General features: G+C 32.2%; 1 protein-coding gene across 1 annotated transcript; it reads left to right on the forward strand.

Moving 5' to 3' along the window:
• The first annotated feature begins 3,587 nt into the window (after positions 1 to 3,587).
• LOC131181442 (uncharacterized) lies at positions 3,588 to 10,858 on the forward strand. The gene is made up of 8 exons (XM_058149514.1): positions 3,588 to 3,896; positions 8,928 to 9,008; positions 9,087 to 9,175; positions 9,288 to 9,362; positions 9,665 to 9,774; positions 9,856 to 9,951; positions 10,053 to 10,115; positions 10,470 to 10,858. Exons 1-8 carry the CDS (start codon positions 3,774 to 3,776, stop codon positions 10,571 to 10,573), a joined length of 741 nt encoding a protein of 246 aa, XP_058005497.1. The 5' UTR covers positions 3,588 to 3,773; the 3' UTR covers positions 10,574 to 10,858.
• Positions 10,859 to 17,148: the final 6,290 nt, after the last annotated feature.

A 17,148-nucleotide genomic window follows, 5' to 3' on the forward strand; every position in this document is an offset into this window, starting at 1 on the left:
AACATTTATATCTTTTTTTAAGAAATGTAGTACTCAATTTTTAATTTTATAACAATCTACTTATATAATTAAAATATTATATAATTAATTTTTATGATTTTGCTTTAAATAACATTTTAGTCATTGAATTTTCTTGTAAAATTTATTTTTAAATTATAAGAAAATCAAGAATAAGAGACTCAAATATTATTTTATCTAAAAAAATATACAATAAAGGTTATTTAACATAAGTGGGAGATTAAAATATAATAAAAAAAATTTAATTTAATTTTTTTTAATAATAAGAACAATTTATTTTAATTTTAAAAAACTGAGTATGTAAGTGTAAATTTCACTAATTATTAATAAGTTTAATAATTACTCCAATAGAATAAAATCTAACACATTTCTCTTTAGATAAACGATGAGTTTAGAATTTTAGCTTTTTTTTTTTAATCTACACTAAAAATCAATGAGAATTTCTAACGTCGTAGATTTTTAAAGATGTTATTCTATCAAATATGTTATAGAATAACAAAGTTATAAATTTCAATTTAATGCTTACATTTCTTAGTAAATTAATAATGAAATATCAATTTTAGTGTATATTTTCTTTTTCTTTTATTTAATCATTATAACATTATATTGAGTTTGGTGAATTTTCTTTAATAATAAAATTTAACGACTTAGTAAAAAATTTAGAGATATGAATATTTAGTTTTATGCAAAATTTTTTACAATTTCTTAATTTATTTTTTTTTCTAATATCAAAGTTGAAGTAATTGAAAAAAATGTTTAATACAAAAAAATTTTTAGCTGATAACAAATTTATCAACATAAGAAATAAAAGTTTTTATTAATTTTTTTAGAAATATTGTAATTTTAATCTTCGTAAGAGGAAATATATGCATTTTTATCATTCTTTGAAATGATTGTTAATAAATTCTTTATTATTTTTATTTTTACAAGAAAATTTATGTATTTATTTTTATATAATTATTTAAAATGAGTCTCATAAATAAAATTTTTGGCTCCACTACTATTCATATCTTTACTCTAGAGATAGCAATGATATGATATCCATGAAAAATCACCATACCTATATCCGGCTTCGATTATAATTTATCATAAATTATTTGATTTATTTTAAATTTAATTACTATTTAAATATTATCTAAATTCATTTAATTTTATATATTTTAATTAATAATTTACATAAAATATATTTTTTTATTAATAATTTATATTTTAAAATTTAATAATTTTACAAAATATTTAAATTCTATATATTTAAAGTATAATATTTAAATATTATAAATAATTAATTATAAATATGAGTAATAAGAACCCAACATATAAAATTTAAAAAATATTATTTTTCAAACTCGATTTAATCTTAAATTTAATTATATATTTCTAAACCCGTCTCTATATTATTTAATAGGATTGAATATTCGAAAATATTTATTTAGCTGTCATCCCTAGTTACTTGAGTTTTGGTTTCTTCTATTTATATATGTTTTGCATGGCAAGATGAGATGATATTGGCCAACAATATATATTTTATATAATTAATCAAATTTTATATGATTAATCAAGTTTTATATGGTTAATCAAGGTTTTTAAATTCGACCTGATAGTGAAATAGTGAAGAAAAAGGTTGAAAATTTTATGTTGAATTGAGATTGAATCAAGATTTGACTTATATAATATTAAATATATTTTAAAATTAATAATTTTGATAAAAATAAAAAAATAATGTAACTATAATTAATTGTTTGAAATGTTTTATAAATAATAATTAAAGTAAATTTACTTACATTTTAATGTGTAATTAATTATTTAAAAATAATATCAAATTTTTAATAAAAATATTAAATGATGATACTTTACAATAAAATATTTAGAATAAAATTTATATAATAATAAATTTATGTGTATCAATAACAATTAATATTTATATGTTAAGAATTTATGGAACAATAAAAAAGACAAATTAAAATAAAAAAATAATTCATGTTACTCATAATATAATTTATTAATAATACCATTACTTATTGAAAAAGGAAGTTAGCAAAAAATCCTTTATATTTTGGAATTGTATTAAGTTAATAATCGTTAATTATTTCCTATTAATATTTAATACAATAATCTTTATCTAAATATATATAATTTAGGGGAAGTAAAATGATGGAGTGGGTGTAGCTGAATTGGAAAAGGCTTTCAAATATCAAGCTTGCATTCAAGGATAACGTCCTGTTCCCCTGTGGATGGTAGTTGGCGAGGTTTTTACAGGTATTTGATCTGATTGAAAAATAATAGAATGAATTTGAGCATTGTATAATCGGATTTGAAACGAGTTTGAATTCAAATTTTACACGTTAGATATCCGTTACTAAAATCTGTTTATATAAATATTTAATTAAATATAAAATATATATTTTTTACAATAATATTTATAAATTTTTATATATTTTATTTTATATAAAATGAAATTTAAATATTTTATGAAATTATTAAAATTTTAAAATATAAATTATTAATTAAATAATTTTTTATACAAAAATATTAATTAAAATATATAAAATTAAACAGATTCGATTTTTTTTTTTATAATAATAATAATCAGATTTTGCATAAATTCGAATTGTTGAGAATAAATTTTAATCAGGTTTGGGATGAGTTCGGATTTTAATAATATTAATTAAATTCGGATAGGGTAATTTTCACGAGTATCTTACTCGTTGCCATCCTTACGTATACCTTGTTCATGTTTTTTTATTGAGAAATCAAATCAATTGGTTTGATTAGTGGCTGATCAATCAATTTAAACCTGAACGGGTTTACTGTTCCGCTAATTATCTGATTCCAAGCAAGTTTATGCAAATCAGAGTTTGTAAGTGACCTGAACCAAATCAAGCTCTAATTTTCCGTTAAACCGGTACAATCGTTGTCAAATCCCTCATTAATGCTTTGTTGATCGCCTGTCATGATATGAATCGGACTCGAAATCGATCATCTGCAGATTACTTTGGCATTAAGCCTTCCCCTCCTCCTCCTCCTCGTCCTTCATAAGAGGGCAAACTTCTCTTTAGCCCAGCTCTATTCAACCATTACACCCGAAGTCCATCAACTAAGCCTAGGCCCAGCTTTTATGCTTCTTTTTATTTTTACTCCTCCATTAACTAAGCCCAAGCCCAGCGTTCTTCCCCTGCATGTCCTTCCCTAGCTTCCCTCTGTGAAAGTGACAAAGTTCCAAAACGGCATTGCTCTATTGCCCTCGCCCTCTGAGCTAGACGAAGCCAAAGCCCCACCTCTTTTTCGATTATTAGAATCGATATGACGAATTGCACATCCTTATTATTTACCATACTCTTTTAGCCTTCTATTCTAAGTCGAGTCTTGGTCAAGGCCAACTGACCTTCGTTCCTTTGGGCCCAAGAAAAGCCTGAAAATGGAAATTTCTACTCTGGACAACGAATCCCAACTTTCCGTGAGGTTCACGGGCAATATGGAAGTGTGAATGCCAAAATATTGGAGTCAATAATAAAAGGCCGCTCACCCAATTAGGACCGAGTGAAGTGACCCACAAGGCTGATTTAAATTAAAGGGCCAGCTTTGGTTTTAGGCCATTTAGCCCTTCTTTGTTGTCCCTTTTTAACTCCCTTAAGCATCCCCGCTTTGTGGCTCCGTGCTCTTAGGGTTTTAAAGAAGGGTTTCTCTCTCCCTACCACTTCCATTTTCCCTCTCTAAAGTGTAAGAATCCCAATTCCTGGAAGAGAAGAAGAAAAGCCATGGATAGATATACCAGGGTCGAAAAACCAAAGCCTGAGTCGCCGATAAACGAAAACGAGATCCGTATCACCTCCGGTGGTCCTGTCAGAAACTATATAAGCTATGCTACTTCCCTTCTTCAGGTACTCATTTCTCTTTCTCTCTATTTTTAAGTTTGCACTAAATGAGTGGCTTTTGCTATTTTGGGTTTTCATTTCCTTTTTAATGTAATATTGGTTTGCCTTTTTTAATGGGTTGTGATTCATTGGAATAATTGTTTTGTTGCTTCCTTCCAGATTGTGCCTTGTTTGATTTCTAGGGTTTGTGCATATGCTTCACTTGATGGTCTTTGAGTATTTTGGGTTTTTGGTTATGTTTCATATTATCTTTAGGTTTGGTAATGATTAGGTAGTTGTGAGTTCTATTATTGGCGTGTTTTTTCACAGATTCTCATAGTACACTATCTGATTCTTGGGGATTTGGTGGGTACTTTTAGTACGAATTCAGGAATTGTTAGGATTTATCTTCAATGGTTTTTTGCTTGAGGATTGGATTTCTCTACAATGGCTGAATCTTTGTTTAGTTTGTTTCCCATTTCATTCTGTTATGGCTTTCTGCTTTATCCTTAGGTAGTATTTATTTGGCATTATTAGCAAGCCATATTTATTGGGTGAGGATTAGTTTTTCTTACTTGTATACAGAAGAAATCTTGGGAAAATGTAAACTTAGTTTGCAGGAAGTTTTGTTTTTGTTTGTTCTTCAATATTCTCAAATAGGATGTATTGCACCTCTTTGCAAGTCGCAACTCCACATATTGGAGGCTACTGTGGGTGAATAGTAACTTCTCTTTTGTGGGTGGCTTGAAATTTGCATTGGACAAGTGTAATGGCTTATTACACTGGTGATATGTTTAGCACAGTCATTGATCAATCCTGCACCACCTCCACCACCCACACACACACACGTCCTCAAATAAAAAAAAAAAAAAGAAAAAAACCATGAGAAGTATCTGGAAATAAGTGCTAATACTGGGATGAGAGATATTGTGCAGTTTCATATGGTGAACATATTAGATGACCTTGTCTATGCAAAACCAGTATAAAATCATAAAGAAATGGATTCTGAAAATGAAAAAGAATTAGCATGGACATATTGTGAAAGCTGTGAAGCTTAGGTCAAGAGTTCTTGCTGATGTGGAGCATGCTTTTTAAGATAATCAATTTGTGTTTTAGCTTATTCTAACTTGTAACTGTGATAGACATTTATTATGTACATAATCCTTTTCTGGTTTATGTTCTTTTGATTTGGATGATTTCCTACTATTAGTTTCTGGCATCTGATCTCGCATGATCATAAATATTACAATGGTTCAAATTTTTTCATCATATGTGGTGTAGGGCTAAACATTCTGTTGGTTCGGTTCAAAACCGAACCAAATAAACCGAGAACTAAATTTTGTACGAAAGTAAAAACTGAACTATTTAAACAACTAAACTGAATCAGACCGAAATAAATAGGTTTGGTTCAGTTTGGCGGTCAATTCTTCAACCTCTTAGTTTTTCATTCTCAAGTATTCTGCAGCCAACAAATCTAGAGAATCCAAACCAAACGAAAAAACAAAAGAAAATAAATTACATTCATCAATTAAAATTTGCCGAAAAACAACCACCAACAATAAATTAACGAATATTGGATTCATTTTCAAATTTGAATCTCAAAAAATAATGGGAAGATTTGAATCTCAAAACTAGAATACAAAATATTATCCAAGTCGACAAACCCAGAGTATCCAAATACAAAAAAACGTCAACAATCAAAATTTGCTAAAAAAAACAATCAATTAACAAATATTGGTTTCATTTACAGATTTGAATCTCCAAAAAAGAAGACAGAGAATGCGATGCTGTTTTAAGATGAGCAGACGAGAGGGCACAGATGAAGAGGAGCAGACCAGGAGGCGTAGATGGAGATGGAGAAAAGGAGGAGGGGGAGGAGAAGGAGGAGGGGGAGGAGGAGGAGGAGGAGGAGGAGGAGGAGGTGCAGATGGAGAGGGAGAAAAGGAGAAGGGGTAGCAAATCCATTTCTAGGGTTAGTTAAAAAGAGAAGAAGAGAAATATATATAGGATGAGTTTAATGGTTGAGATCATTTTTGTCACGACCCAACCAATGGGCCAGACCGGCGCTAGGGCCTGGCCCAGTCTAAAGCCCTCGAGGCCCGTAGTAGGCCTAACTATTCTTCAACCCAACTCTAAGGCCCATTGGGCCCAATTTCAAGAATTCAACCGAACATAGTCCGGCCATAAAGTAGACCTTTCAACGGGGAGTTTTTGACTCACCCGACCTGTAAACACAATATATAATCAATTGGGGAGCTCAGTTCACACTCCACATACTCAATGTCATAAAAATAAATGGGAGCCCAACTCCCTCATCCAGTCCATCAAACATGCATATAATAATACGTTTACAGGTCCAACATGATAATTATATTACAGATCCAAATCAAATAAATACTTCTAACACATGCGGAAATTCTAGGAGTTAATAAAATTACACAAACATTAATAAACAACCTGCGAAGGAAAAAAACAGGTTAACCACAACAAAAATCCTCCTGTAGCCTGAAAAATAATGAACAGGAGTGAGCGTTCTACTTAGAGAGTAAAATATCAATTTTAACCATAATCTCTATAACTATCTAAAACTAATGCACCATTTAGAGTGAAATGCAACATCAGCAATATTTTCACATTATTATAGCAAAAAGGTAATTTGGAGCACTCACATATCCGATAATGTCAAACTATACATATATGGGAGCTGATCCCCTATACAGCTCTCCTAATCCAAACTGTGCCAACGAAGAACTCAAGCTCGGACTTCCACTTAATAAACTAATTCAGGGTGCCAGCGAAGAACTCAAGTCGTGTCTATCCCGAAGGACCAGGTCCCAGCGAAGATCTCAAGTCGTGTCTACTCGTCCTGTCTATAGCCAACACCATATCACACGCACGCCAACACATGCACACTGCTCCAAATTACCACAACAACATCCATGGCACTTTATCAATTGTGAATGCAACATAAAACGCGCTTAGAGTTTAACTATATAGATATATGTATATAAGTGATGCATGGACATGCTTGAACATATAATAATATTGAAATTATAATTAAAATTAATATTTTACTCACAAACTTGACAACAGTCATTGTGGCGGCCGGGCGGAGGAAGAAGGCTATCCCGGCTCACCTGACAATTTTATTACAATCATTTAATAAATTTGACTCAATACAAACTAAGAAAAAGACCAAAGACGTTTTAAGTCGTGCCGAAAATCCAGCAGAGTCTCCTTTATACCTAGGACCTACCCAACCTGCAAATGTGTTTAAAACACACTTCTATATCCATCAACCATACATCCACATCTCAATCACATCATACAGCCCCTCTTGGGCCCATCCAAATAGTCATCAATCACAATATGTAAAATTACAGTTTAGTCCTTATAATTGACCCTTTTTGCAAAAACTATCCAAATAAACTCTAAAAATTCTAAAATTTTGTCCCGCGGTCCTTAGCAATATTACTAGGCTAATGCAAAAAGAATCATAATTTTCTGATAATCCACAATTGTTTTATGAATTTTATTCTAAATCGGTATTAGCCGAAAATGAGCAACTTGGAGTTCGGGTTTACCTATGTCAATTCTGACACTTGGAACGCGTTCAGAACGTCTGAAAATGCTAGGATTGACTGTAATATCGATCACGTTTTGAGATGGGCTGTTGGGTAGTCGGATCAGGCTGAAAATGCGGTCCCGGCGCCGGTGAGCCATCCTCGATCCGATCGCACCTAAATAAAGTCTAAATTTTGTTAATAATTATCCTAAAATTATTAACAAAATTTTGGGAATCGAAAAAGTTCAAAAATCTCATCAAGCTATCTGGACCGTCTGATTATCGCCTTTTTCAAACGGTGTTCGATTGGAGCGGGACCAGTACTATCTTGAAGATCTCGTCGTCCTAAGTCCATTGGTGGTCTCGGATTTCCGATCCGACGGTCGGATCCCTGGAAAAGTGGCCAGAAAGCCACTGTCGTCACTTTCTCTCTCCTCTTTCTCTCTCCTCTTTCTCTCTCGTCAAAACTCGCTGGAAACTCCACTATTTCGGACATGGCTGGTCGAAAAATGGAGCTGGGTTCGTGGGAAGTTAGTGGCACCTTGGATCGCCGGCATTGGTGGCCGGAATCGGCCTGACTTCTCTCTCTCTCTCTCTCTCTCTCTCTCTCTCTCTTCTCTTTTTCCTTTCCTTTATTCTCTCTCTTTCTCTTCCTCCTTGCCGCTTGCTACTGTGGCTACCACCGCCTGGCGCTGTCCTGAGGTGGGGGAGAGCCACTGGCGCTTGTGTTGGCTGGCCGGTTGCCTAGAAGACGAGAGGGAGAAGGTGAGGGGGAGGGTGACGCGGGAGAGAGGGAAGAGAGCTGCTGCGTTTTTAATTTTTCTGCGTTTTTTTTTTTTTAATCTTTTAATTACATTATTAGTCCCTCAACTTTTTAGGGGTTTACAATTAGGTCCAAAATAATTTTTATTATGTTAAAATTTAATAAAATTCTAGAAATGATAAAAATAAATATAGTATAGGAAAATTTAATTATTTTATTCTCATTTACTAAATTAACTTTAATTAATTTATTTATTATTACTTTATTATTATTATTATTATTATTATTATTTTTAAACTTTTGGGTTGTTACAATTTTATTTTGAATGAACGGCTAGGATGACTACTTTAACAAAAAGAGGGAAAAACGTACAATTGGTGGGCTGCAAGATTAGGCTCTTAAGCCTTAAACCATTATTCCACGAGTATGGTAGAGACACATGTGCATGTAAATATATAATATATTGGTTCGGTTTGGTTTCTGATTTTTTTTTTAATCCCCAAAACCTAACCGAACTGAACCGAATAAATAAAAATTTTTAAAAATTAAAACTGAAGTGAACAGAATTTCTGATAAAACTGAACTGAATTTCCAAATTGATTCGGTTCGGATGGTTATTTTAGTCTAAACTGAATATTGCTCACCCCTAATGTGGTGTTTTATGCATTGTCTTCCAATTTGAGGAAATGCTGATACTATGGACTCTTTTTTTTTTTCTGATATGTGCTAGGAGAAACATGTAAGAGAGGTCGTCTTGAAAGCAATGGGACAGGCAATTAGCAAGACAGTATCCATTTCAGAGGGTATAAAGGTTAGTGTGCTCTTCAAATTGACATTTTCAGAAGGGGTGGAAATGCTGAACATGCTGTACATTTTTATCCTAATACAGAGAAGAAATCCCCGTTTGCATCAAGATACAGCCATTAGCTCAGTAAGCATAATTGATGTTTGGGAACCTATTGAAGAGGGCCTTTTACCGTAAGTTTTTAGAATTTGTTTTATAATACCCATATGTTTTTTGGTATGCATGTAGGTGTACAAACGTCTTGATATCATATTGTAGACGTCTGAGTAGTAACATTTGATGCAGTGTGGAACAGACTCGCCAAGTCTCAATGATTACAATCACTTTGTCCTTCAGAGAGCTAAACAAAAATTCTCCTGGGTAAGTTTATCTTTTAATTTTTTAATATATATTGTTGCTTGCCAAACTCAGATTTGGGAAGTAAGTTGTTCAGCTGCTTTGAGTTTATCCTGGCTTGTGAAAATCCAAATCCTTGCATAATATGTTATTTTAGGGTCACCGTTCAGAGGTCTTTTTCACTGTGCTGGTCAGCTGAGATTCATAATGGGTATCATTACCATGACCTGATTTTTGAATCTCTCAGTGGCATGTACCAACAAATGCATATTGTGCACATTGTTTGATATTTCCTAGTTGTTATGAGGTCAAAATCGTGTGCCTAGGTATCAAGCTCCACAGTATGTGGAACAACTGAAGGAACAGTATCAGCAGCAGCAACAACAGCAACAGCAACCCAGACAATTGCGTGGTCCATATAATGCCGCTCGTGATGGTAAATTGTGCAACAAGATGTTTATTCTCAGTGATTAAATCATGCTTTCAGCCTAACACATTTATGCTTTTTAATTTTAAGATTCATATGGCCGAGGCCGTGGTCTTGGTAGGGGGAGAGGGTGGAACCGGGGTGGAGGTGGATACAGTTATGGAAATTATCAAGGAAACTATCAAGGTATAAAAATTAAGGGTATCAAGTTACCTGATAGTTTTATGGCTGCAGATTGTAGATATGCTTTCTTGAGTATAACCCTTCTTATTTTACACTTCTGATAGATAATGGTGGTTATTCAAATTGGGGTCGTGGTGGTGGACGAGGCAGAAGTTGGGGTTATCGTGGTAAGTTTGCTGCTTGAACTGCATTTATGAGCAATTTTTTTTTTATTTTTTGATATCGGAGTCACATATTGGGTCTGACAATCTGTTTGTTTCATAACATGTTGAATATCTTGGATTTATCTATGCAATGATAATGTGGACATGACTCTGCTTGTATATTATTATGGAAATGTATATGCAGTTCCTGCATGTACATAATTATGGGCATGCTTCCTAGGCTACTGGTCCAGTCACATTTCCCTGGAACGATATCACCTGTGCTAAGTTGGGGTGCTGACATGAGGGGGTGCTTGCAAGTGAAAATATGAAATGTTGGGTTGATATTTTGCTAAACGAAGCTCATGACTTTTGTAGGGACTGGGTATGAAAGAGGCAGAGGTGGAGGGGGCAGAGGCTATGGCCGTGGTCGTGGAAGGATGGGTGGTCGTTCAAGGGGTGGTGGCGGCAACCAGGGATAAGTAGGGAATGAGTTCTCTTTTTGCTTTAGCTAAATGCTTGCCTTGGCCAATGAGCTAAATTTTATCCTGAACTGATTTTAGTAGCATGAGATGTGGCTTATCATCATTGATTGGTTTTTTGTTTAATTTTCTCAATCATGTGGATGTGGGCAAGGTTGTTCTGTTCAATTTTGCATTTAGCCAATGGCAAGAGGAGGCTTATGATTTTCTGTAATTTATTTTTATCCTTGTGGTTGCAGTTACTATGTTCATATTTGGTTATCATATTTCTTTATTCCTTTCAAATATTCTGTGTTCTGTTGATGTAACAACTCTTTTATATGCATTTGGAACAACCCTAAACGCCCCTTGACAAATTCCTCCTGGTCCTTTGACAAACTACGGCATTGGAGTTGAAATAGGACAATTATGGGGCGAGGATGTGGAATTCGTTTTAAAATAATGCGATTCCTCGGCGACCCTCACAATTCCTATGAGAGTTTGGGTTTAGCATTATTGGTTTCGCTTGATGTGTTCCTGCACGTGTGTAAACGTTGGAGTTGGGTTACTGGCCGTGTAACGGGAGGACAGAGCTGACTGGGAGGGAACTGTTGTCCAGGGTTGGTAATGTTTAACAATTTCATACATTATTCCGCACAAACTGTTCAGCCCAATTATTCAGTACTGAATTAAATCATATTTTGTGATTTATAAAATTAAATGTTTGATTTGAATTTATTATTTTGTTAAATTGAACTAATTCAAATCAATAATATTGAAAATACTATTTTATGCATTTATATACTTTGTATTTTTAATGTATATTATATGTATGAAGGTCGAATGCTATCCATCGATGAAGTGATTGAAGTTTTTAAAATGTCACTGGTGCTCCTGAGAGCTCGAAGCCATTTGGATGGATGTAACGTTGGACGATATACGGAGGAAAGTTTATATGATATTCAATATGACCTGTTGGTTATGCTAGACGATCACTGGGAGGCACGGACAGCCATTCTTGGTTATTGAAGCAGTCGTTAAGAATCAGCTATAGATGATTCCCAAGAAAAAAAAGAGCCAAAGGGCCAAGTGGGGGTTTCCTACTTGCCACTCCGATGACTTAGTAAGGGTGAATGAGTAATGAAGTGAAGTGGGAGCGAGTGAAGCAGAATATTTTATACCTAATAACCATGAAGATTATATAACGTCGTTCAACAAATGAGGAATGCTATTTTGTCAGAGCAAGTGGGCATTAAGGAAGTGATGCAGACTCTAATGGAAGGTTTTGGTCTGAAAGAGATTGTTATGGAAGCGAGCGAGCTTAAGGGAGTGATGCAGCATTAAGAGATAGTTGTCACTATTATACTGCGAGTGGTGGTTATCTTGGGATATACGTCTCTTATAATTAGTAGCTGCGTCAGGTTACACAAGAGTGTAAAGGTCTTAGAGCTCTAGGATAGTAAAGGAGCTCAATTGGTTATTTAATGCCTCTAGTTGGTTGGAAGTGACTTAAAATGCAAGATATTCACTCTAAGGGCTGTAGATACTTATTAAGAAGGTGTAGGTTACCCAGGCATATTAATTAGGTTCAATCAGAGTGATTGTGGTCATGACAAGTAGGTCGTTAGCACCTTGGGTTTGGTTTGGTAGGTCTAGAACAGTGGCAGATCCACTATGCAAAATGAAAGGTCAATGGACCACTCATTCTATATATATATATATATATATATATATATATATATATATATATATATATATATATATATATATATATATCATAATTTAGTTATTGAACCTCTTTTCAATAAACATTAAAATAAATTACTTATTTATATAATTTATTTAAATTTAACAATTCATTCTCTTCTTTTTAAGTGAAAATGTAAATTACATCGATTTAATTTCATTCTATTATTTTTTTGATGTTTAAGATTTAATACTTGAAAATTAATTTAAAAGTTTGTTTTTAATATGCATAAGTTTTTATATATTGACCTTAAAAAAAAATTTAGATCCGCTACTGTTTAGGAATTATGGTAGATCCTTTTGATCATACACAATCTGTAGAGTTCAAGTAGATCTTTCTGATCATATACAACTTGTATGTTATAACCTATAGGTAATGGTTGTGGGCATATGACATGATATGAAGTGTTGTGTACTGCAGAAATATATAAATTACAAAGAAATAAAGTAAATACACAAAACACTAATATTTATATGGTTTACTTTTTTTATATAGGATTATGTTCACGGGTATGTCATCTTTCACTATAATTAAATAAATATTTAATAATTATAAGCTCAAACTATACTATCTATCAATGCAATTACACCCAAGAGATTAATCACTACAAATTAATCATCATAAATACATTATTTATTTCTCTCAATCTATTATAGATATAACTCAATGTATTTACTACTATAACTGTTATGCTACAAAGGATATCTTCAACTATATAGGGAAGAGTCATTTCACCAACGAACAAAAATTCCTTACTCTTGAATTGTATGCCTTTTCTTCACCTTAAGCCGAAGCTTTTTTTTCTCCATAGGACTGCAATAGGCAGGAGCCTCTCATTAATGAGTAAAGCCAAATCTTCAACAATTGGTAAGGTCACTCTCTGCAATGGGCGAAAGCCACTCTCTATGAGCAAAGCCAAATTAATCTCTCCACAATTCTTCTATTTATGGTGTTAGTCTCTCACTCCTAATCTAATTAAGAATCTCAATCAATTTAAGAATAAGACTAAAATAGAAGTTTTACGGGAAATATTCCTCCATTATATTGAAAAATATTTATTCCACTCAAATTAGAAAAGGGTCTTCAAAATCAACTAGAATTTTAGGTGATAAATCTAACATGAAGGGATATAGATCTTCCTCTTAATTATATTACCCACCTTTTATATATTTTCTTTGAGCAACCTAAAAAAAATTAAATCAAATTATTTAGATTACTAAGGATGGAATTCTCCTTCCTTATCAATCAAGGTTTAATCTAGTTGGGGAGTATTTTAAAATTAATTATCTTGAATGAGTGAGATCAATGTGGGGAGCATACTCTTAAGATCACCCAAGGAGGAAGGACACTTAATCTTGATGCATGAAAACTGACCTGAAAATATATTTAATAGTAAACATTTAAGTAAAAATGATTGATTTCGGTTTGAAGTAATTGTAAATTGAGAAACTCAATTTGGTTTAATATTATATATCCATTCAAACCAACTCAGATATATTTCCAAGTAAAACTATTGGAAAAGACAATAATATAAACCAAGGTTTTCAGAATTAGCTATCCTGGTTTGAAAATCGATGAAAATAGAGAAATAAAATTTAAGATTCAACCTAAATTTAGAATTTTTCTTTCATTAAATTTAGTTAGAATTGAACCAATACACTTTCCATAATGAATATTGTTTAATAAAAATTAAATTTATACTATACAATTAATAATCTTTTGTGCATTAGTATTAATATATTAAATTCTTTTTAATATTAACTTATTTAATTATTAAATATTGATATATTATATTAATAAATATAATCTTTTATAAATTAATTCATATTATAACCACTAAAATAATAAGGAACGAGTAAAAGATAACCGAGTAATGGTTAATAAGCAATTCAAATAAGATAATCACATGATACCCTGACACTCGGACAATAAGATACTCGCCCAAAATCATGATACTCCCGAGATATCCGCCATGATCACAGTCCCATATATACAAGGACTCAACTACCAGAAGTAGACTACTGGTTTTACTCGATCACAGAATTCCTAATCCCAATGAGATTCTACATCAAAAGCTTATGTAAGATCCATCTTAGGTATGCACTCTTATTAGTTTTACCTATCTATTTTATAGTACATTTCTCATCACTGACTTAGGCATCTGAGCGGTAGTCAGCTAACCCACCCGGTGCTCTTCTCTCTTACAGATCTTATTCTTGAACCCAACATTCATAATCCGTAGAAGAGGAGAATGGCATCAATGGCACCATCTGTGGGAAAGGATTACTTTGATAATCTTTTCTCATAAAAAATAAAATTATGTGATTGCTATTTCTTCTTTTCCACCGTTACCATCACAACCTCAAAATTGTCACCCATGGAACCACCAACCCCTCCTACTAGTAATGGTACCACCAACAGTGTCATTATTCTTGAAAATACCGTACCCCAACTCACTATAACCTTTAAATAGCTGACACAATGTATCAAAGACTTTGAAGCAAAAAACTCTAGTATAAAAAACCAAAATATCCAACTGGACAACTCAAGAAGCCCTGAGAATAGTGCCATTCCAGATCCCCAAAATCTACAACAACTCAAAGGCAAAGAAAGATTGGTGATTTCAAAGCAAATTCCACAAAGGGAGGCATTGACTATCGTCTGATTTGCAAACGAAGATTCATCACCTATATCCCACCCGAAAAACTATCGTCTGATTTGCAAAAGGTCAAACAGAACTCAGGCAAGTCATTAAGAAGTTACATTGATTGTTTCAACGCAGAAACCATCCTAATTGAGCAACTGAATCATGAAACCGCTTATGAAGCTATTAAAAAAGGGTCCATTGACGTCAAATTTATAGATTCCCTCATAAAAAAACTTAGCTCGCAATTATTATCAATTCATGGATTGTGCTCAGAAGTATATATACCTGAATGATAAAAAAAAATTGTTAAAGCTGAATAAAGAAGTCAAGAGTGAGGAGAAGAAGAGCAGTCCAAATAATATGTCGAAATGACAAAGCAACTCTTCTAGTGATAGGAATAGAGGGCGTGATAGATACAAAAATTATACCCCTTGAATAAGTCTCAATTTAGAGTACTAATGATATATTATATTAATAAATATAATATTTTGTAAATGAATTTTAGCATATCACCTTCCTTTTAATATTTGATAAAATTGTCTAATTTACTTTTAAATTTTAAATAATATTATTTAATTTTTAATTAATAATCATTTCTCAAAATTATCTTTAGAGAAATGGATATCGAGGTTGCACAAACACTTTAAAAAATATAAAATATAACCATCTAGAAGAATTGTTACGTGTCAATTATTAATTACTGTCACGTGTAAAAAATAATATAAATCCACCATAAACTTAATTTTCAGAATTTTTTTAATTGAATCAGTTTGACTGAATCAAATTTGATAGACATGATATTTTTTTTTTTTAACTTGTTATTGTAAAAATGTGATCGACATAAACTAGAGAACTTAATTCTTAAAGGCAGAACTATTGGGTTGTACCCCCTAAAATTGATATTACTGTTAAAATTATTATTAAAATAATTATTTTTTTATATATTAATTAAAAGATATTGAAAAATTATTTTAAAATTAAATTTAATAAATTTTAATTATAAAAATATTAATATATATAAATAATTTCAATATAAATACTCTGTTTTCATGAAATTGAGGAGTGAAAGCATTATCTAGATTTTTTTTTTTTGAAATTTTTTTGGTAGCAACAAGAAAGTGCTTACACAAATCCAACTAAATATTTAGCTTACAGTGTGAATTAGAACATTCAACTGAACCTGATTACATTTAAGACCAGGTTCATATTCATGGTACGATGAATTGTCCAAAGCTTACATAAAATTCTCACTAATTGTTATGTGGCGACGTGGATTTTGTTAATGAGGTCTGGCTCTACTGATTGTCCTCTTCGCTACAAGACGGATAAATTTTATCTGTGATTTTTAAATTCAGAACATTCCAATTCGCGAAGATGGAGATTTGATATGCTTTAATACAATGCTTAATAGAAACCTCGTTGTCTACTATTACATCATCTGTTCTCTTTATCACTCGAAGCATTGAAGCTAAAAGGAAACCATAATGACTCCCAAATCTGTTGTTGCTTGTTATCTTTTCTATCTTCTTGCACCTATCAACTGAAATTTTATTGTTTGTTTTAATTTTGAGAAGCTTTGGCTTGAATAGCGAAATTCTATACATTTAATTTCTTGAGGCCCCGCTTGTTGGATGAGGAGTTAGAACTAGCAAGATTGAGGAGACGGAATTGAGTTGTTCGATGAAATGCCTAGGAGGAATGGCGATTTCTTGGACAATGTCATTAATGGGTTTGCTAAGAATAGTCATTTTGAGCAAGGATTAGAATCATTTAGATAAAATTGGGGTTTTGGTTTGCAATTTTCCCATTGGTAAATTTGGGATTTCTATTTTTCATTGATTTTTTATTTTACAATTTGTAGATTTGTTTTATTCTGCAAAAATTTTCAGTATAGAAAAGGCAAAAATGTAATTAATAAAAGAAGAAAAATAGAGGTTGATTTAATATGGTGTACAGAATGTGTATTGACCGATTGAATGATTGGCGTCCCATGCAAGTCCTTGAAAAGAAGATGGAATCAGACAAGCGGATAGACTGAAGCAACGAAAACTGCAATCACAAAATGACACGTGGAACAGTGGTTGATTGACTATCAAGTGTACGCAAAAAATTAAAAAAAAATCAAGAACATAGACAACCTGGTTGTCCCAGTTCATTTTGTATTAATTTATGATCTTTCTATATATATATATATATATATTT

This window comes from Hevea brasiliensis, chromosome 7 (assembly GCF_030052815.1).
Source record: "Hevea brasiliensis isolate MT/VB/25A 57/8 chromosome 7, ASM3005281v1, whole genome shotgun sequence".
NCBI lineage: Eukaryota > Viridiplantae > Streptophyta > Magnoliopsida > Malpighiales > Euphorbiaceae > Hevea > Hevea brasiliensis.

Bases quoted from the DNA above. Each gene is read 5' to 3' on its own strand.
- LOC131181442 (XM_058149514.1), top strand. From the start codon at position 3,774: ATGGATAGATATACCAGGGTCGAAAAACCAAAGCCTGAGTCGCCGATA. The intron at 9,363-9,664 runs GTAAGTTTATCT...TCGTGTGCCTAG, and splicing joins CTAAACAAAAATTCTCCTGG to GTATCAAGCTCCACAGTATG. The intron at 9,952-10,052 runs GTATAAAAATTA...CACTTCTGATAG, and splicing joins TTATCAAGGAAACTATCAAG to ATAATGGTGGTTATTCAAAT.